The 23,441-nt window shown below is 37.0% G+C and overlaps 1 protein-coding gene across 1 annotated transcript in view; it reads right to left on the bottom strand.

Annotated features, from left to right (window-relative positions):
• The window catches only part of PDSS2 (decaprenyl diphosphate synthase subunit 2), a 122,667-nt gene that overhangs the window by 72,035 nt on the left and 27,191 nt on the right, over positions 1–23,441 (bottom strand). The window contains exon 2 of the mRNA XM_069804984.1: positions 2,761–2,892. Within this exon, the coding sequence (XP_069661085.1) occupies positions 2,761–2,892 (132 nt within the window). The remainder of the gene's footprint in view (positions 1–2,760; positions 2,893–23,441) is intronic.

Below are 23,441 nucleotides of genomic sequence, written 5' to 3' on the forward strand. Positions count from 1 at the left end.
GTATATTTCTGTTTTAATTACAGTTATTGTATTGCTTGCTTATATTGTGATTCAAGAATATGAAATAGGGAGAAGAGGTTATGCAGAACATGCCAGATTCCAGGATGAAAAAGTCTACCATGGTTTTTTGTGGTTTTCTAAGTTAAATAATTATTGCACTGTTACATCTTCCTGCTCACAGATTTTACATTTAGTGTAGTACCAGATATAGCGGACTGATGTAACCTGGCTATCCACTGTGGGACTGAGTATTTAAAAGAGAGCACAACAGCTGGTTCCAACACAGACAGTGGGAAAAGAAAGACTGGGCTGGTGCAATTGCTGACAAGTACTGGAACAACTTAGCTCATGCTCCGATTTCAGGAATGCAATTAATTAATCACTACTAAGTACCCTAAAATCAAGTGAGCCATATCCCAGCTAATAGTCCACAATATAACGTTCACAGCACGTAAGTATCAGGCAATGAAGATGCTCATTACAGTGCCAGAAATAATATTTCCAGCAAAATATTATATATAAAGATGAAGTAATTATATGGCATGGCAACAAAAAGAGCTGTATAGTTTACAGCTGAGCTGAAAATCTGTAAGAATCTATTTCCAAAGCTGGAGACACATATGAACAATAAAGGATTAAGGGTATTTCTTCACTTCATGTCACTGAAGGATATACTTTGCCCTTGATATGTATGTCTAATATACACAACATATATAATTACTCCGTAACCAAGATAGCAGACAAAAATGTACTAATGGAAAACTATTTCCTTTTGTTCTTATTCAGGAGAAAGCAGTTTGTAAAACACTATTTGTAATACATAAAACAATCACAAAAGCCCTTTAAGATCACAATTTTAAAAGTTGCCTGTTCTCTTAGCTTTATACAATGGAGAAATCAAAATCAGAAATTAGACTCACATCTAAGAGTGTATTTGGAAAAGTACCTTAAAGAAAGAAAGGAGGTCCAAAGTCAAAGGCAAAGACCACAGTGACTTCAGTAGAGGGCAAGAACTGGTCACTACGGCACAAAATGAAACAACACTACGGCATTCTCCTAGCATGCATCAGTTTGCTCATATTTACACCATGCTACAGGCTTAAAGTGTCATTGAAAATCCATTTAAATTAACAACTCCATAGCTATCACTTTTGCAGACAGTAATGAACCTTAAGTGAACCCGTGTGGGTGTATTCAAAACTGCTTCATTTTTTGAGTACCTTTGTAACTCTGAACTAGATATTATAATGGCTATTGACTTGCTCAAACTTAGATTATTAGGCTAGATTTTCAGCTGGTTGAACTGGCATAGTTCCAATGATGTCCATTTACACCAAATGGCTCATTATTAATTCAAGGTCTTATTTGCTCCTTAATGAATACTTCCACTAGTCACCTTCCCAACGGCAGCTTTCAACGCTCAAACGTTACCTCCATGGTCAGAATCATCATACTCAAGAACTTAGTTATCAAAAAATAATGCTTTTTCTCTCCTTTTATGAGGCATACTTAAGGTAAACTTTTTTAATCATTTACAAAACAAACTAAAATACCTCCTGTGCCTTAATTAACTAACTAGAATTATGCTTTCATACAGCATCATTTGCATATAAATATAAAAATTTTACAACCCTAAGGGGACATTAAGGACAAAACAAAACAAGAATGGAATTAAACAGCTAAAGGGACAAAACAGCACTCCATAACAAGCCTCTTTTATAGTCTTGTCTTTTTTCTTACTTATTGTTATTTCTGTCTGTACCCATTCATACATATTTTTCTTCTCTGTTATTTTAAGATACTACATGTATTTTAACTTTATGTGTTTGGTCTTTTCAATTTTACAATTCTGTCTCTGCACTTCTAAACCAAATCAGGATACAAACATGTCACTAAGTTTGTGCATCTCCATTTAATACATCACAGTGGTCAGAAACACAATTCATGGAAAATATGAGTCTGTTCCCTCAACCAAGCAACACTCACAGCTTTTCAAAAGGATTTCAAAAATTCAAATTTTACAATTTTTCAACCAGATCTCACTTATTATTTCAGTGGAACAGTCAATTGTCAAATATACAAAGGAGAGCCACCACTATTTTTGATTAATGTTGTTACTAGTATTAAGTAATTTACTTGAAATACTTAAAAAAATATTTAGGAACTTGAAGCTGAATTATCTCAGTGAGAGCCTGAGGAACCTTAATGGTAGGCTCAGTAACTCCGCTGTGACACATGGAAGGTAAAAACTTTATTCTACACTGCTGTTTCATGGGAAAATATCATTCAAAGGGGCTAGAGCAAAACTTATCTGTTCAGTAAAACCAATTGGTATTCCACAAGACTGGCAATCTGACTCTGAAATTCCTAGTAAGTAGGTGTACCTGAGTAAACCCAAGAAACTCAAAATGAAAATATTCTATTAAAAAAAAATTTTCTAGCATCTTTACTTTTTTGATTCCGAGTACCTCTTAACATAAACTTTCAAATAATTATCTTGATTCAAATGTTTTTAATTTTGTTGTGCCCAAGAGCCACAATTAAGATATAGGCATGGATATTATAAGAGCTATACAAAGAGTAGGAAATGGTTTTCACCTTGGAAAGCTTACAACAATCCTGAGGAACAAAGTTTTGCGATTAGGTAAGTATCAATTTTCCTTGAGAGTTGAGCGGGCCACTTAAGATGCTTTGATACCACCATGAAGTTGCCCATCAAATGTACCTTGGTGTATCTTGCTACAGAAAGTTACTACATACCTGGAATAAATTCCACTGACCATGTTGTGCTGGAAAGAGAGTTCGGCCGTGCTGGGTCCAGCAGCTTTGGAAACAAGCAATATGACCAAACCTCGCATCTGTAAATTATTTCGGCTATCGTACACAAAACCCCTGCAAAAAGGAAAGAAAAAAAAAAAGCATGTTTTCACAATCCATTTTCACTGGTCCTATCAAAGTGGAAAGAAAGGCTCAGACGTCAGGCTGCTATAATTTCAAGTCTTTAATATTCACGTTTGCATGGAAATAAGCTGCAATTATCAATAGTGATCTTTTGTCATCCTTTACCTGACACTTACAATGAAATACTACTATTGCAGAGAAAAGCAAGTATTCAGGATTAAATCTTGTTTATTTCCAAGGAGCAGCATATGTCCTGCATTTCATGTCAAGCCATGAAAGGAGTATTTCAGAATAATTCAATGTGATCCACTGTAACAGGAACGTAAGAGCTTTCAGTTTGTTGTCTGAAGTACAAAAAAACCAAAAGAAGCCTCATACTTCAAGAGAAGAAAGGGAAAGGAGGAAAGGTACAACCAAAATCTACAACCCGCTGAAAGAAAACTGTTTACATTGGAGTGGTTATGACCAGATTGCGCAACACATATAACATGTCTAAGTATATTAGAAATAGACTTTGCAGAACCTGATGAAAGACGTAAAGTAAAAGTTAGAGATAAATGAAGTACAGATGGGTTGTTTTAAACAAAATAACTGTTTCAAATGCTGCATCTTTAAATTTGGGGTCAGCAGGAAACTGCCTCCCAAAACATATCTGTTGAAAACAATTCTAAATGACCACTTAGATACACCATCTCAGAAATTAACTTGCTTTAAAGCAAGCTTAGCTTTCCTTTTTGACTGCAATGTCTCCAGTTGTATTCTTCCTGTCCTGGTCAAGCTGCTTTCTACTTCCTATGTTCATCAATAAGGCTAAATGGCTAGAAGAAAGGATAATACATTCCAGATGTTATTAAATTCGTAAACTAATTTCCAATAAATAAGGGCCCGTATCTCCAATATCATCTAAACATTTGTTAAACAAATCATATAAAGAACTACATCACAGATTACTAAGCACTTCAACTCATTTTATTCCAGAGTATAATTTTAGCCCTAATCACCGAAGGAAATCAAAACAGAACAGTCTTTAAAACATCTGAATGAAAATCTAAGATGTTGATCTTGGAAATACATTTGAATGAAGAAAACAGTGGATGCAACCTAAAGTTTCATCTGGATTTTTTTAATTACATTTACACCACATCACAATGCAAGAATATCTTAAGTATACTAATTTCATGTACACAGACACATAAACATTAAAAAAAAAAAAAAAGAAAATCATCACTTAAATAGCACCCTTATGTGTGAAAGTTCTTGCACTACTGCAAATGTTGACTTTTCTCTTGAGTCTTTACAGCCTGTTCTACAGTGATGGGGGAATGGCCCAAACTACATGCTCTAGTAGAATGAGTGGGTCCACCCAGGTAGCTGGTGCTAGACAGCTACTTGCGCTTGGTCTCCACACCTGCACTGATTCCAGGCTAATAATTCCCCTCCAGAGAAGCCCTGAGCTCACACTCAGTGCAGCTACATCCTACAAATGCCACTATCAATTAAAATAAGAAGAGGCCAGTATGGCTTTCTACCACAACCCACAATATTTTTAGCTCCGGTGGTGTCTAATGAGCCAAACGAGGCCATGGCTTTTTGTTCTGTGCCTTTCTAATCTGCCCACATCCCCTTTGCTTCACCCGCAGGCTAACAGGCTGGCCCACCCAGGACAAGTTAAGGATGAGGTGTACCCCACACGCTCAGCAACATGGGCAGCTGCGGTGTTAGAGAAGGTATCATCTTCTACCAAATTTCCAAAAGAGAGTGCAAGTGTGTATGGCTTCAGACAGTTACAGAGTTTGGTTCAACTAAGTTGAGGTTTTAACAACCAAGTGGATACCAAACGTTTAGTCAAAGCTGAAATTCAGCCAAAAGCAAGTACTAGCCACCGATCTTGATCTGCAGTAACGCAATTAAATGTTAGTCTCTCTTAACAGAGCAGTAAAATGCAAATACCAATTAACACATCACCTTGCTAGCTATCTTAAAATAAACCAATTTAAATGTTTCTAAAAATTAGGAGAACATGGGTAATCAATATTTTAGTGGAAGACATGCAGCACAGATTTTACTATTTACCACACAAGATTCAAACATAACTTCCTGAGGAGAAACCATGTCACAGAGCCACCAGCTCCCACTTCTTCCATCCTCAAAGATCCTTTAAAAAAACCAACCAAAACAAACCCTGAATAAAACAGCATAAGAACCACTGAAAGGAAGATATATAGTATCTTCCAGAGCAGACGATGATTTCTTTTGTAGACCAATCCTGCAGTACTTCCCAACTGCTCAAACCCAGGAAAGCTTGCACAGCTCAGAACTCTCCCTGAGAGCACACTCTGTGGTCCTGCAATGTGCACCTTCATTTTGTTTAGTGGGTACATGTAGCGAGGGATTTTAAGGAGGGACAACTGCTTGCCTTCAGCACTCTATGAATTTATAACTTGCGTACCTTTACTCTCACCAAGCACACAAATAAATGTTTTTGCTTACCATGTTCCAATACGCAGTTAACAAAGTGCAGCCAAGAGTTAAACACTTAAAATTCTGTAGATTTCCAAAGTCAGAGCCACAACGAACATTAAACTACCCAGGAAAAAACAGAAAATACATATAATGAATAATATATAGCGTGTATACATCCTGTACACAGCATTCATAATTGTTTGTGGTGGTGTTAAGTACTTCTCTGGCTTGAACGTCAGTTGACCACATTACTCACAACCACACAAGTTACGCAGATCATGCAACTAAATACAAATATATTTCCCTCAACACTATTTACAACTTATTTTTGAAGAAAAGAGTTTTTAGGAAAAAATTGCTTTTTTCCACATATGTATGCTGGTAAAATCAGAGTGCCTTACTAAAAGCAGGATCCCATGAGAAATGAATAACACTTTTTTTGTTTTTAAAAACAAAATACAGCAAATTATAGTGATACTTTTAACAATCAGAACACTTTGGTTTTTCATGCCTAGTGCTCTACAGCTTGCCAAGGGACAGCATATTACAGAAATAGAGAAGAAAGGTGTTCAACACAGGATTATAAAACACTGGCCTTTAAATAAGCCACTGCCTAGATAGATACCACTAGAAGTGAAACACTACAGTACTTTTACCTGATTCAGACTAAGTGAGGAACAGAAGAAAATAATTACTTATGCTGAAAATACTTGAACAATTTCGTAGCAATAACAGAAACAAGTGTTCAGAGCTGTTCAGGGGGCTTGCAACACCACTAGCAATGAACGCCTTGCATTTTTAGCAGAAAACTATTAATGAGAAGTGCAGATGTGGGTGGGGGGGAAGAACAGGACATAAAAAATCAAATAGTGGAACAATAAGGACCAACGTGTCTGTCATTTCTACACCTAATCATATAGCCTATACATCACATATGGTTTGGATGCAATTTTAGACAGGATTTTCTATGAATTTCCAAATCAGTAGTCAAAAGTCTAATTCCATTCAAAACATGACTGAAGTTGTGTTACTGCCATGTAACATATCCATACTAAAGCAAACCACATTAGACTTGAAACAAATAAAGCCTACGGTGATCATCCTTTAGACACTAGAAACTACTGCAGCTACTTGACATGGCTTCAGGGGTCACATTCACATTTTGAATTAAGCTCCCAAGAGATATTCTGCACAAGTAACAGCTATACAAAAGTCTTCCAGATGGTGCAATTAGTCTTGATGGGTATGTGGCAGGAGACAGGTGCCTCTAGGGAAAAAAGTGAACTAAAAGCAACCCAAGTGAAATTGTGCACACAAAAAAGATGCATCAAGCTGCAACTCTTTTGGAAAACCTATGCTGAACACCACACATACATGCACAAGGTACCCCAAAAAGAAACATTAGCACAATTTTGATTGCTCTAAGTTACAGGCTGCGTATCTTGCAAATTACATACTTCATCCTCAGGGAACCGCATACCAAAAAAGGTAGGTAAGTCAAATGCTTCTACAATTCAGTTTTGCAAAACATTAAGAATTTGGGGGGGGGGGAGGAAACACCCTCAAAAACGAAAAATCTAAAAGCATTTACTCCAGATATTATCCATGTGACAGAATAACCCACTGGAAAACTGGCAGATTCACAGTTTTAAACACAGAACAACGTTCAGAAAAAATTCATGTTACAGCACAGGGAAGTGCCTAGCTCTGACACATGCGCAGTATGACACTGTACAGGCACAAGAGACTCACACCACCCACTCAAGCAATGACACTGGCTAATAGCTAATGTGCTGCAAATTACACCTCCTACTACCAGAGTCCGTCTGCTGCAGAGAATAAATCAAGCAAACATGAGCATTTCACTTAATGCTTTCTGTATTTCTCCACATGTGCAGCCATTTCAGTAGACTTTGCAGTTAAAATATTAACCTCCAGTAACTGTCAGGTTTAACTCCATCAGTAATTTACATTACAAAAAAAAAAAAAAAGACTATTTATTGCAAGCACCATTCATATTTTTGATCATATCTTGTTTAAATACTGCAAAGATTTTAAATTATTTGCACGAGACAAAACCAGCTAATATTCTTACCACTTTTTTCATTAAATTAAACTCTTTAAATTAAACAATAGAAAGGAAATATGGCAAATACAACAGTTACTGTAAGGAAGAGATGGACATGAGGGAAATTTCATAGTACCAAATGGGAGGGGGAAAAAACCAAAAAGCACAGGCAACTGTGAAGTCAACTGACTCTGCAAGTGGGCGTAGCAGAAGAGAGCATGCTTATGGGTAGTAGTGCTAGTTCAAATTTAACAACTAAGAATACAGAACAAATTTCCCATCAAAACAGGCGTGATAAGGTATTTTGGAAGGGTCAAAAAGGGGTTGTTAAATGCTTAGCCAGATGCTTTTAGTATTTCCCAAATGTTCTGCTCATGATGGAAGCAAACGAGAGCTGCTGGATTTGAGCCCTTTCATCAGTTATCCCAGCGGGAGCCCCTCCACCACCACCCAGCTGTGTGCTCCAGCCACTGGCCCGATGGTAGGGGCTGAAGTGAACAGATCACTGCCCTCCTCACCTCCTCTGGCGATTTTGCCCTTCCTTTCCGTGCATTTTATTGCAGGTGTCCCACTGACAAGATCAATCATTTTGTTCCAGGTCATACACAAGCTCCGTTCAGCTACAGGGGGAAAGAAAACAGGGAGAGACACGGGTGGTGATCAGCTACCCCTCTACCTTCCCACTTCAGATGTCAAACAAAAGGAGGGGAAAAAAAATTTAAAAATGACCTGTTCGCACTGCTCTAATAAAAAGCAGCTGGTAAAGTCTGTAACACAACCAAAATCAATTATGCTGGTGAAGAAGATTTATAAGCCTAGGATAATGTCATTGAAAACACAGGCTAGTTTTAGCTGAAATACAAACTGTTCTGAAACAGAAACCCCTCTATTCAAACTGACAATCCCAGGTGTGACAATATAAACACAGTTTTAAATCTGTAACATCTCGGGAAAGTAATATCTATTTTGCTTAATATAGATTGAGCACTCATGGTTACAGGTGCAGGTACCTTTGTTAAAAAAAACCCAAACAACCCCACACTTTTTCAAAATAAATTATAACTGACAATTCTATATCTAGTGCTAGAGGTGAGGCATGGAGCTATTCGGCAAGACTGTCAGCTTCTTTATTAGAAATGCAAGAGTTCTACCAGCCTCAGGGCTTTTATCCAATTTGCTTTATTAATGACTTGTCAGAAGTAAATAAGAGAAAACTCTCTGACATACTCATTTTTTAAACGGATGTTAAACCGCTGCATTATAGATGCACTTATCTGAATCATAGGATTTACCATATGACCACACTCAAACATGCATACATTTAAATACTCAGAGCACTCAATTTTATATATTTGGTGTATGCTAACAGCAGTCTATAGTGACTTATTTTCACCTGCTACTCAAGTTTCAAGCATATATTAAATGCCCTTCTGCACAATGTATCTTCAAAACACATTAAAACCCCTGGTCCATTCCAACATCCACAGCCAGATCTGTAGATCTAAACTGAATAGAAACACAACAAAGATTATTTTAATTGCTTTATCTTGGAAGAAGGTTGCAGTAGCATACCTTGTAGAACAGGAAGCTCCTGGAGGAGAGCTCCTAAGGTCCTCTCCAACAGAGTGACTCCATGAGAGTAGAAAATAGCTGCTCAGTTTTCACAGGATTTTGCTTACAAGGAGAAACATTTCTTAAGTAAAGGTGAAAAATTCCATGCAAATTTTCATCACTTCATTGCTCTTAGGACATAACTTTTTGAAGGATTTCTAGGAAAAGTCAGAGCATCCTTCAATATCAGAAGAGAGACTGATTTCTTTCTGGAGTTGCTACATGCACCTATTTCTTCAGGCTTTAGTGTATATCCCACCTATTGTACTACTTTCAAGAAGAAAATTTCAACAACCTTTTAAACACAGCAATGATCAGAAAAGATGGACCCTTCTAGGAAACTATAAAAGTCAGAAGGTTAAATAAAGTTGTGGAGATTCAAATGGGCAAGATGCCACAAAAATAAAATCTTATCATCAAGATGAAGTTTAAGAAACTACAGATTTTTGGGCAGGTGCAAAGCAAACACTGATACTTGGCCCTGGGTACTTGCAGTTCATTATACTTGAGCATTTACAGCTCCCAAAAACCAATACAGCCTTCAAATTCTTGAAAGAAGTAGTTTTCCCTGGAACCTGTAGAACCCCATTTAGACACTCATATCAGTCTACCATCCACTGCTACTAGGTTTACTGGGTTTCCCAAAGGCAGAGGCTATTTGAACTATTGCCATGATGATCAGCTACATACTTGCATATTATTTTACAGGTTTTTTGATGTACTTGCTTCCTCTAGGATAGGTTATCCCCTAGGATGAATGGGAGAGTTGCTGTTCAAAAAAAAAAAAAAAACCAACACAAAAAAACATTCTAAACTCCCATTTTTCTGCAAAACTTATGACCAGCTGAGGATGAAGAGGAAAATGTTTTGCTTGGTAAGAAGAAGGGAACCACCGACTTCTTCATTCGAATGAAGATGCACAGCAACAGTTTGAAACCAAAGTTTCAAAAGAGCTGGGTTTAGGTTGCATGGTCATTTAAGATCTGAAAACAGCCTACTATGGACATAGAAAAAAAACACTATAAAAATAAAGGGCAGCTATAATCAGTCATTTATCTCAAAGATACTGATTATTCAGAAATTTTTTTTTTTTTTTTTTTATTCTAAAAAAATAATTCTACCCTCTACCCATCAGATCTTATGAGTGGTAAGGGCAGGGCAAAAAGGACTACCTTAAGGATGACACTCAAGACACCACACAGAAAACAAACCACCAAAATGTATTTTTAAACCAACTGCCAGTCTCTGCTGTTTTTCCTGGTCAGTGTTTGGCTTGATATTGGAATGTGATGTGGATAGCAGGCAAGCTAATACCAAAAAATGCAGTTAGTGTCTGAGTGCAATTACTCTGACCAGCAGCAGCTTGCAGGTCTGGCACCCTTATTTTCCTAACCACAAATACTTAGACAGAAGCCTAATTTTGGTGTGTCTGATTTCTCCATCAATATTGACTTTATTTAAACTTTGTGGGAGGTCTAGCACCCCACTGTCGACCAATATCAACAGGTCTACTCAAGCACAAGACTACCTTTTTGAAAACAGGCACTCTCAGACACAGGAATATTCTGCTTAGTGAAAGCAATACAAATATTTTGGAAGATTTCTGTGAATGACAGAAATATGATTAGCTTCACAAGGCTAATGAATTCAGGCACCTCTGGAGGTCCAGTGTCACTTCAGCAATATTGTAATTGTAAAGCCTGTCATAAAAATGTATTTCGCATTAAATAAACTCTACTAGGGAAATGTAACAATGAAATAGGTCAACTCCTGGCCATTATCTCACACTAAAAATGCTCACAGCATGTTTTACAAATGGATGAAACATGAAAAGGCAAAAATGTTAAGATATGTATTGTCACTACAGAATGATTGAAAAAGTTCTTTTAACCGTCTGTACTCAACAATATTTCTAAATAACCAAACTGATCTTCAGAATTATTCAGATGAATTCATTACAAATATTTATTCCTCAAAAACACTGAAGGCTCTTTACTAGCCGTGAAAAAGAGGTTCTAAGTTCTGTGCTTCAATGGATTGTTCTTAAGTACTGTAAATAGCTTAAGCCAAATACACACCAAGAGTCCTGTAAATACAAATCTTCCTTTTAAATAGAAAGGGAAATTGTTTTAAGTGATTGAAAACCAGGCAGCACCATTAGTCCAAATGGCAGCACCTCTACATGTGTCACTATCTACTAGAGTTAAGTGGTTATACACAGCAGAAGCCTTTTGTAAACTGGTGGGGGGAAAAAAACCACCTTAAAACACAGTGTAGAATTAGGACAGAATGCAAGGCAGGAATATGTACACACAGTCACAAATGGGAAGAAATATAAATACTCCCAGATACTATGACAAATGTATATACTTCTAAATACTATATACTGAGGGCTTTTCAATGGTTTATTCCAAGTAAAAAAAAAATAAAAAAAAAAATAAAAAAAAAATCAATTTTAAGCCAACAGTGGAGAATACAGACAAACCTAGACCATAACTCTTACCAGTATTATCTTCATTTGATGTTTTTCTCTAGATTACTGATTCTAGAGAGTTTTTTCAGTGAGACCCAGATGGCTGACTCTGAGAATTAAGACGAATCTGGGTTTTTACTCAGGTAAGAAGTATTTTCAATGTGACCTCCACCCAAATTCCATAGTTCTCACTCCACTGTGTCAGTATCACAATCAGGCTTGTTCGCCTTTTACAAAGATGAACATAAACCCCAACAAATCTCTGCCCCCTTTTCCTGCATCATTGCTAAGCATTAAATAAGCTCATTAAGTTACCAGCGGTATGCTTTAAATTTATGAAGTCATGAAAGAAGATAGAGCACAAAATACTGAAAGCATTTTACAGTGAAGCAACTGTTAGGAAAAAAAAAAAAACCAAACACTAGAAAACTTTAGAGATTTTCTATTCTTTTACCCTCAGAAAAGACAAGACTTTAGAAGGCTTGAGATTTTAAGCAAACACTTGTGGTTTTGGAAGTGCTGGTTTCCATGGCAACCAGTAAGGTCTTCTTTATATAGCATTATAAACAGATGGTAAAGACCGGTCATGTTTGTTTCTTTGCCAATATATCAATAGAACTGCTGTACTACCCTATCTCATGTATTAGAATTATTAAGTAATTTGGGTATTTGAGCAACAAAAATCTACAAATCAGACTTGCTTAACTAGTACCTTTTTTCCATAAACACATGAAGATTCTCAACAGTAAAGTCACTGTAGTCTATATAGTCAGATTTCCTTGGCAAAGCTTTTTATAAATGTTTTCTCAGCACTTGCCATGCAGGGTACATTACTACCACAAATATGAATCTGACAGGGATTAAAATAATGAATTCGAACAGGAAATAGAAATGTGACTATATTTACACCTACTGGTATTAAAGCGTACTTTAGAATTACGTTTTTGTTGTATTACATTTGGAATTATTCAGAGAAGATGCAGCAAACTAAACTCACCTTCATTATGCCATAATAAGCAGAGGTTATTCTTGCAGGCGATTTGTAAATAATAATAAAAATCTTTACATTTTAATCTTTCATTTGTAGCTATGGCACACTTGTACATACAAGTGTTCTTATTTCATAGATGGCTGGAAGTATCAAAAGAATTTGATTTGGTACAGCATTTGATTTGGTACCTCTCTGGAAAAGTCTGAAGCACTGCTAGCAGCGCAAGCTAACATAGATTTTTGCCATTGCATGCAGCTTGTTCCTCCACTGTTTTAGCTGTTTAATATGTTTCATGCCATAAATCAGGAAAAAAAAAAAAGAGGAAAGGCAGAAGCAGAACTCCCATCAGGTGTAATGACTGCATGTCAGGAGCCCAAATTACACATTTTAGATCAAAGTATCACCTGTATTCTAACCAGATTACGAATTATTATCCAACTATTAAAAATATCACTAATTCTGATGCAACTCCCACTGAAATTCATGCCATTTCAATCAGTGCTTGCATATACAGTTCCCACAAAATAGTTAAAAAATAAACAATAGACAATTTGTGAAGTCTGGTGTTTTTTTCCCTAAGCAGTAGCATCTCTCAAGGACAACTGTAATCTCCCCAAAGTTATCTTTTCTCTACCCCAAATACAAATTTCCAGGTCCACTCTTATCCAATCTGCTACCAATATCACAGCAGTTATCACTAATAAGCTTGAGATTCAAAGGAATCCACACACAACGCAAAGCTCTCAAAACCCACTCAACTTCATAAAACAACCAATAATACATTTTGCAAAAGTGTGAACTATTAAAGATTTGAGTATGTTTGGCAAAGATCAAGAGGATAACAAGCATTCAATATGCACAGAGAAGCCAGAAATGTGCTAGGGTATCGATGAGAAGTCTTCCTGCACATCAAATGGGACTGCATTAAGCGACAAGTTCAAAAGATAGATAATCACACACGATTTTTGTGTTGCTAGTTTTATATTTATGTTTGATACCAGGCAAATGATACACAAATACAATTTAACAGTTGGGTCCATTCTGCCAAAATCCCAGCAGTTTCCAACAGTGCTTAAACTGTAGATACCTAATGCTACATAGCATAAAATTCCTAGCTCGGTTTCATTGCACAGGGCCGTTCAGAAGTACACTTTCAGATGACAAGAAGTCCCTGTTCTTGTCTATGCCCTCATGGATCAAGCCACTGCCCACTGCCATGATCAACATTCCAGCAATCCCAATAAATTTTCATCATTTTAGGATACTATTCACCTGCTGGCTACACCAAAACCCACCACTTTCATGCTCCAGGTGATTTAGCTCCACCATAACATAAATTCAGCGTTAATCTTTATGTTTAATATATAAGCTTGATCCATAGGTTAGGGAACATTTCAACAAATCAGATGTGCACAAGTCAATGGGATGCACCCACAAGTGCTGGAGAAAATACCTGATATTATTGCCAGACCACTCCATAATCTTTAAAAAGTCATGGTGTTCTTGGGGAAGTTCCCAAGGACTGGAAGAAAACAAAACAAGTATCACTCCTACCCTCAAGAAGGGCAAAGAAGCAGCTACAAAGATAGCTGGAAGTACACAGGTAGGGGTAAAACATTTACCTAACATTCCAAATAAATGAGACTTGAATTTCACAGAGCCCTTTTTTTAAAAGAGGTGGCAAACCAGAACAAGCATTGTGTGAAGGGCCTGAACTTCAGTTTGGTGAGCATACTGAACACCACAAAATTTGGAATGGAGCGGGGAGCGAAAGGCAAAAACATGTCACGTGTAACATAAGACAACACAGCCCTCACGCCAACTGCTTTATTTACATAAGACGTAATACAAAAAGATGGACCACAGTTTCAAAACAGTACAGTAACATAAATGAAGAAGAGATGGAGCTGCTGTACTAAAGTTTTGTAGTTATTCAGAAAAGGCATTGGTGGTACTGACCGCCTCAATTTTTCCTGGACTGCCTGGTGCCAGACTCTGGAGGGCAAAGTTAAGGAACATAGTCTGTAGGAATTACTGGAGTCCACGAGAAAAACCTGGCAAGAGGAAGCAATGCTGGAATGTGAAGCAGGAACCTATTTTCTCCCCACTGGAGCGACCTCAACTGCATGACAAATAAGTGGAAAGCAGCACTGCTAAGAGAGGGGAAAGAACGAACAGCCAAAAAGGAGGGCACCTTACTAAAATGTCATTCTTGGAGTAGAAGCAAGAATGAAAAGAAAAATGAAAAATTAATGACATGCCAGACTTGTCAATTTGCTTTAAAGAAGCGTATCTACCACTTCAGGTGCCTACAGCACAAGGAGAACTGTTACCCACTGTGCAAGTCAGGCAACCTTGGAAAAACTTCCAAGACAAACATCATAATAGGAAAGGTGAAAATAGAGGAATCTTCTTCAGGCAATCTGAAAATAAAGATCTTCCAAGGTCCACCACCTAGGGAAAACTGAGGAGAGCTCAAGGTGAAGCTGCCAGAAGCAAAATTACCCCAGAATTAAGAGTCACAAGGAAATAAATTTAAGTCACTGATCTGATCCTGCCTCCAAGAGATACAGAGACAAATAAAAATGAAATGCCAGGCTCTGACAAAGGAATACAGCACTGATACTAAACCTTTACCGATACAAAGTGGAGTGGGTGTGAGGAGAGAGAAACCTTTGCTGGTGACATGCAGGAAGATAACTAATGTTTTTTACATGTAGTTTACATGCAGCTTTTATTATGTAATTAACCAGGTGTGCCTGATATTTTATTCTAACCTAGTACCCATCCTGCCACGTAGCTCACAATACTCAAAGTTTCCATTGAGAGTAACTCAGGATAGAGTTGGCATTTTCAGCAGTAGCTTAATCTTAGACAAATTATAATAGAATTTATGTTTCATGAAAAATGTGAATTCAAATTGCTACAGGAAGTCCAACTTATTTTGAAGAATATCTATTTCTTCTTTAAAGACCTAAAAGAATGTTTCTGCTTAATACTCTCATTCACATAAACTGCAATGCAACATTATGGTAAAAATATCTAAACCTTTATCCTAAAAAAAACCCAACCAACCAAACCAAAAAAAAAAACCCCTCAATTTTTCTGGAATGAAGATCAACAAAATGCTGCTTGCAGCCATACAATGTAACATTATGCAAACCAACAACACCCTATGACAAAAGATGTCAAATGCTTCTGAAAGTAATTCTACATTTATTTCAAATATTCTTTAGTTATACCAAAAGCAAACTGTTACTATTGTCAATGGCAAAAGGAACCCTCATAAAGACATAACTCACTGAAAACTATGACAACTCCCAGGCTTTTTGTTCTCTCAAGTGTACTGACATTTCAGGAAAAAAAAAAAAAAAAAAAAAAATTGGGAAATACAATTATGAAAAAAAGACAATGATTTCCAGTATTCCATTATTTTATCTTTTAGTTTTTCGGTTATATAAGCCACCTCTGGAATGAAATACAAATACAGTTTCGGGATTACCTCTAGCAATACACTCAAAAAAGTTAAAGCAAAACTTTAAGGAAAAAAAGTGGTTCAGACAAATTACCACCACCTTCCGAAAAACCAAAAATGTTCCAGAAAGCATGTAACAGCTATTGCACAGAACTGGTAGTGCTACATCTCATCTCCAGAAAAAATATATATGAAAATCAAATCTCAGATTTCAGGATCTTTTTAAACTTTCACCCCAAATTTAGCAGCTTCTAGGAAACAGTTTTTCCCAAATGATACTTTGTCAATATTAGTAGCTGCTGACTTGCAGAAACAAGTTAACAAGTTACCTGTTAACACTGGTTTTCCCTCCACCAGTTCTCCAGCTGTTACTTTAGCTAAACACCAACTATGCCTGACCTCACTTAATTCACATGAGACAGCGGAAAATAAAAGATAAAATCCAATATACACATTGCCTGATGTGCCATGACTTGATTTATCATTACAACAATGCTAACTACATTCTGCTTATGACATGCAACTACAAACATTCCCGTAAGTAAATCTGAATGAATCTGAGGACCAGAGAGCTACCATCTCAGCACAATTGGACAGCCTTGAAACTCTCACTTCAATTTCTACATCGTTCTATAAGATTTTAGAAATAGCTATTTTGTACTACTTACATATAAAAGCATTTGATCAATTGAGGAGCTTATGCTTGATATGATGAATGAAATACACTCTACACAATTTCAGTGTGGGGAAAAAACCATTAAGATTTCACGGTCAAGATTTTAAATTTATGAGTGCCAGTCTGTTCTATTCTTCTATTTGGCTATCTTTGGTCAAAACAATACCGTGCATTCAAATAAAATTTTCTTACCACTCGACTGCATATAACGGTGTTGTTTAGTATCTCTAATGTACAGATGTGTAATTATTAAGTTTCTTTTAGAAGACAAACATTAGGGCACATACTTCAGCAGAAAATGCTTCCAAGATACTTGACTTACAAAAATAACATATTTAAAAAAAAATTAAGAGATAGAACATGACAAAAGAGATAAATAAAGAACTTTTTTTTCTCCTATATTATCTTACATCTGAAAGACAGAACTTAACTTTGGATCATAGTCAAAGTACTTCTAGCAAGCTTGCTAAACTTTCACCAAAAATCCAATAGTCCAGTTATATTTCTACTGAAGTTTGCTGGCAAGTTCTCTAGTACTACAAACTGTGTTCTCTACCATGCCAACAGTGGGATATGTTTTAATACTGTGAGAAACCATATGTACTTTCCTTAGGATATGTTAGCACAAGAAAAAATGAAAAAGGTCATTCTCATAAGTGAGCCTAATTTGCACATACAAGCTTACAGCCAAGGAATATGTTTGTGTGCTACGACTTTTTTTTTTCCCCATCCCACTAAACATTTTTTTCTTTTTTACTCAAGTTAAGCACACTTCATCTGTGATTTCAATTTGCCATTGAAAAAAAGCGTATGTAAGATGAGCTGTAAAATTACAGGATCATAAAACGATGTAAATTTAAATGTCAAAATGTAAATGAAAAATGTACAGATATCTAAGAAGCATGTCACTGGAATTATATATTAGAGCTTTTAAAAAAAACAGTACCACTACAATTATAATACACAGCGTTCTCAACAATTTTCTTTACCTATCAACTTTGCTTTTGCCAGTTGGCAAATACTGCTTTTAGCATTGTTAGACGCCATTCCAAAAAAATTTCAGATTTCATTTTCTCTCTTCACCAGACTACAAGGTAGCCAGCTAGAACGCTAGAGCCTTTTGGTGCCTCTGTGTTTGTGCTCAGATGTCTCCTTTCTGCCAATGAGGCCAGCCACAGCAGATCCTGAGGTTTCTGAAATGAAATGTGATTAGTATTTTGCGGTGAAGTGTCAGTGATCAGAAATAAAGACAAGACAGAAAATGAAGAAATTGGATTCTCCCCTAAAAAACAGTATCTGTTTCTATGCTTTATTCTATTTCGGCTACTCATTCCTGAAGAAAAAATAAAAATCATAAAGGTCTTCCCTCTCATGATAAACTTCTGCAGAGGCATGCAACCCTGCTGTGAGGAAACTGAAAACACTTTACTCCATTGGAAGAAAGAAAGTAGAAACTGTACAAAAATCACCAGACACAATGAACATTCTGACCTAGAGGCAAGACATAATTCACAAAAAACATCTGCATATGCACTCCTGCCCATCTATACTGTTCCTTAATAGCCGAGCCTCAGGAGAGGTGCTTATCTGGAAAGACAATTATGGATCCACCACCTCCTGCCACAAACATTATTCAGTCTCTCAGAAGGAAGAAAACACCCAAGAACACACACACACACACTGTTTTTTATAACCTGGATAATTCTTCAGATAAACCTGCAATAGCCAGTGATGAAAAAAGACCATCTATATATTGAGGTTTAGCCTGGCTTTTCTGTCCAACCTGCTAGACAAGCTTTCAGTTCAACCCCCCAAACACTAAAAGGTACTGAAGTACAACTTTAATTATAGGCTGATAAGACTACAGCAAGCTTTCTTCTAGACTTTATGCCTACCATTCTCCTTAACTTTCCCAAACTAAAAATTCAAAGAACAAAATCAGTTCTTTCCGCACATGCTCACTCCAAATGGGCTCTACTCCAAAAGGAAACTTGCAAGAGCTTTGCTGTGTCAGCAGACCAGAGACCAGGCAGTGCCCTACTCAGCCTCAACAAGCTCCCCAACTTACTTCCTCTTTCACCACATCATAAACTAGAGAAGGGCAGACTCTTAGTAGCAAGCCACAAGGGGGGGGCAAACCAAACCCCCAAACTTTGAAATCAGTTATGAGTCAGGGTTCCTATTCTTTCAGGAATAGGAGCGAGAGAGTGAAGCAGATAAAAATCAAATGTGATCCTCCAGGTCCGTGTTGGGATTTGCACACTTTTGGAAAACCATTGCTCTCTTTACAGAAATACAATTCTGCTGACTAGTGCTACAAAACAGAATGATAGTACCATGGTGACACTTCTCAATAAGCAGGATAAGTCCCAACAATAACGTCTTTGGAGAGAGCCACAGTTTTTCCCATCTTAGACAGAGACTAAATTTCAAATTACTGACAGTCTGTTATCTCACGGAGAAGACTGTATGGTTTCATTAACTTACACAGAGCAAAAATACAGAGAAAGATGTCCATAAGCAAATGTATTTCACATTCTCAACCACTGCAAATACATACAGAAACACCCATTCATGAGAAGTCCTTTCTCTTCACGTACTAAAAATCACTTGCTATGAAAACACAGCAACTTCTGAGGGCACTTTAACACTATGGCAGGATCTAGAACGACGCATGCTAACTAAATTTAACAACAACAGTAGCTACTAGTTATATTCACTGAGCAGAACTTGAGATCAAATCAAAGTTTGTAGTCTTTAAGTAGTCAGATTCTTGTTCTCTAGCTTTAATAACTGAAAATGATAATTCAATTGTCAAGGGTGCATCTGAAAGCTATAGATAAGTCAGAAATCTAAAAATAAGAACTTGTAAATGTTAATAGACTGTATATAGAAAATGTCAATCCTGGTGCAAACTCTCAACAAGTAAAGTTTAATTAGCTCCCCTTATTGACCTTTTTAGAATTGCCTCCATGGAGCCTATTTTGACAAAAGAACAAAAACAGTGTATACAGTCTTCATATTTGACACAAATTTGGTGACTGTCAGAGGACATCACTAATGCCATCTAGAGACTTGAATGACAATGTCATGATTTAATGTAAATGCTTCTTCCAGGCAATAAAAGGGAGGACAAACATGCCAATTCTTGGTATGTTTCATCTGCTAACCTTAATATTAAATTTACTAGAATATAGTGTCCTTGACCAGGATTCCAGCGCACATTCATGTATAAGGACAATACGTCTTTCAAAGACTCCACGTTAAGATAAGCCCAATATCCCACTGTCTTTAACTTATATTTGCAAGTTCTCTACTACCATGTGTGACAATGATTTTGTAGTACTGGTGTTCCAGTCTTGTGTGACAATGATTTTTTTAGTATTGGTGTCCCAGTCTTACCGGGCCTATTATGCTTGCAGAAGAATCATAACACAAAATTGTAGAACATTTTTTGTGTAAAATAGTACAAGAAGTGTATAACAGCATTTATATAAGATAACACCTAAACATGGAACATCTACATTCTTTTTTGTCAGTCAACGATGCTGCATAAATTTATCAAACCTGTCTTCAAAATCCACAAAAACGAAGACTTAGGAATTTGTAGCACTTCAGTTAAGCTCTGAAGAAGAGCAGCATTTGAGACAGTGCATCAAGCAGAAAATCCAAGTTAGCTGGTATAAATGACAAGTTAATATACATAATCTGTAATTCCAGGTATATCCAAAGTTATTGAAATGTCAGACTCTAATGACTTAAATTACTTCAAGTCAATAATTTATAAAACAGCACAAAGTCTTTCTTTTCAAATAATTTCCCTTTTTCATAATGTAGAAATTATGCAGTACTTTTATATCTACATAGATCATGCTTGTTATATTAAAATATAATAGTAGCCATGAACATAAACACTCAGAATAGAGTTTTACTCTTGCATTATATTCTCTTATTAAAACTGCTGTAGTAAATATACAATGTGCTAATGCAAAAAGAACTTGTCTTGGGACTTTAGTTCTTCCTTTGAGGCATGATCTTCTATCAATTTCATGTGAAAAATGGTTTGTAGTGAATACTAACTTCCCAGTTTTAGGACCGTGCAATTAGAGTTCTTCTGACAGTCTCTTAGAATTATCTCTCTTTTTAGCAGAGTTTTCAATGTAACTTATGAGATGAACAGAGATGGGAACAAGTACTCCCTTGCTAACATTGTATTTCTTTCCAATTTTGCAGAGAGAGTAGCTGCATCCTGTAACTCTAAGAGAGTGATGAAGCTTGTATGATTGTATTTCTTTGCAGGACTGATTTAACTAAAGCATGAAGTACCATTAATAAAAGAAAATGAGCTCTTATCTCAAATAGCTTGGACTTGGTACTCCTGGCACCCTCTCTTATTCTTGGGGATCTGCTACAAACCTACTGTTTGGAGGTTACTGCAGCTAAACAGAAAACCAAAAGCATCCATTGCATTTTATTCTCTCATCTAAGAGGGTACCATGACTATTTCAAGAATATATACAAGACTACAAACACAACATCAGCATTTCCTGAATGTTGAAGGTCCAGTCATGTATCTTACTATTTACTCTTTTTTTTTTTTTTTTAAGCAAAAAATTTTTGCACAGTTTTCTTGAAGGGCGAGATAGAGGAGAAGGGAGAGGAATGACTTATTTAACTAGACATCGCCAGGATACTGTCCTTGGAAATTATATGTAGTAAAGCACACAGCAACTCAAATTAGATCTCTCCCAACACAATCTACATGTAATAAAAGAATCATAGCTAATGCAGCATTGTATACACAATGGAATATATGTCTGCTGTGTAATACATGGTAGTATTGCCACAAATACCAAGAAGGTCTTGTTCTGGGGAATGTGACTCAGTGTCTAAGTGATTTATTATTATTGTTGTTGTTGTTGTTGTTGATGTCATCATTATATTTTATTTTAGAAGTTCGAATTTTTTTCCCCATCATCACTATCCTTAATCCCTAAGAAAAAATACAATACAGTTTAAGGTTAACAACTTCTTAATCTAGGCTACAGAGACTTTCTGGACGCCCTTGTAAAACACAATCTTGGCAACTTCTGTGGTTGGGCTAGAGCTCTGGGCTAGTCCCTCACTGACCATTCTCCAGTGCATCCTGCGGCAGTGCTGGCTCCCAACTTCCCCTTTTTTTGCCTACACCGTGCTGCTATTAACCTTGCTCGTCCTCACCGCAGCAGTTACTGCCACACATGCTAAAGCTCTTGTCTTTACTCTTATAGCCCAAGGAGGGGGGGGACAGGACTGAAAAGAAAGCAAAAAGAAAGGACAAAGCTAGGCTGGCAGCTGTGCCACAGGTCACAGCACCCATTGAAGCTGCTCTTGTGGCAGAGGTCACATGTAAGTAGATTAACAATCACCAACTCCTTCTCCAGAAACAGCCCAGCCCTGCACAAGCTGGGAATGGAGGAGGAGGAGGTTGGCTGCTGAAGCAGCACTGAAGAGACAATCTCCTATCTCATCTCAGAAAAGGTGGCAGTCATGCCAAACTGCATTAAGCCAATTAAATTTTACAGTCAAAATGATTCCATCAAGCACGTAGGGAAGGGAAAAAACATTGCATACTAGAAAAGAGTGAAAGGCAAAAATTGCTTTCTTTTCTTTTAGCGACCCTGGGATATAACTGACTGAGGTCCAGCACTACTTCTTGTACCTCTCACATGAAATCAACAGAAAATTCCACATTTGAGTACCTTTGTTCTCTGGCATCTGTTACATTTTAGCATAAAACTTAGCCTGAGAAAAGCTTTACTTTCCTTTTCCAATTATATACCTTGCTTTCAACTGATTTAGAGGCAGGTTTCCCCCCTTGGCTATTAAGGTTAGTGAAAGATCACAGTTATTAATATTCTTTCAGTGGGAGGATCTTTCAACAAAAGTTTTTGCTATTATCTAGGAACAACAAAACTCCAAAATTTCCCTACATGTCCTCTGGAATTGAAGTCCCAGAAGATGCAGAGCAAGAACACTTCAGCTAACAATACTTGCTTTCTCTTTTCACATACGTCTCTCCAAGAAGCACATTATTCTGGAAGAGCTCAGAAGCTATCTTTGGAGTGCCCAGTGCAGGGGAATAACTGTTAAGTCATTGTGCTGGGTTCTGCTGAAGAAAGAGGATCACAGCCACCACAGTGCTGGGTCACTCACTCCTGCCATACCACCACAGGCAAGCTGAATAATCCTTCACAAAGTTATGGACAGATATAAGCACTATAGGCACTGAGCTCTTGCATGATTTCATGGCCAATCATTTTGAATGCCTCTAGAGATGTGTCCTCATCTAAACCTGAGGGTTATGAATATCCAATAGTGTTGGCTAATGTTACATGCTACTGCAGGTCAGTGATCAGCAATCCCATTTCTGTGCAAAATAATTAAAATTTTAGAGACTGGGTAGCAGTTAAGCATGTCCTTAAACACTACTGGTGACATGTGAGATGAGGTGATCTACTGCACTGTTCAAGGAGTCAGGCAAATAGTTTTCTTTCAGGGGGAGACCAAAACATCCATTACCAGAGGGCACAGCTCATGTTCACTGGCTTTCCTTTGCTTTCTTCCTCAAGAGGCCTGAACTCTATTCACCGACTCCACCATTCATCAAGGCTTCTTATACTGGAACACATGCAGAAAGGATAAATTCAGTTAGGTGTACCACATCCTGAGCATCACCAGCCATTAACTGAAAAGATGACAGACAACTGTTTTCTCTTACAAGAAAACAGAGCAAATTAAAGA

The sequence above is a fragment of the Haliaeetus albicilla genome, chromosome 17 (genome assembly GCF_947461875.1).
Source record: "Haliaeetus albicilla chromosome 17, bHalAlb1.1, whole genome shotgun sequence".
Classification (NCBI taxonomy): domain Eukaryota; kingdom Metazoa; phylum Chordata; class Aves; order Accipitriformes; family Accipitridae; genus Haliaeetus; species Haliaeetus albicilla.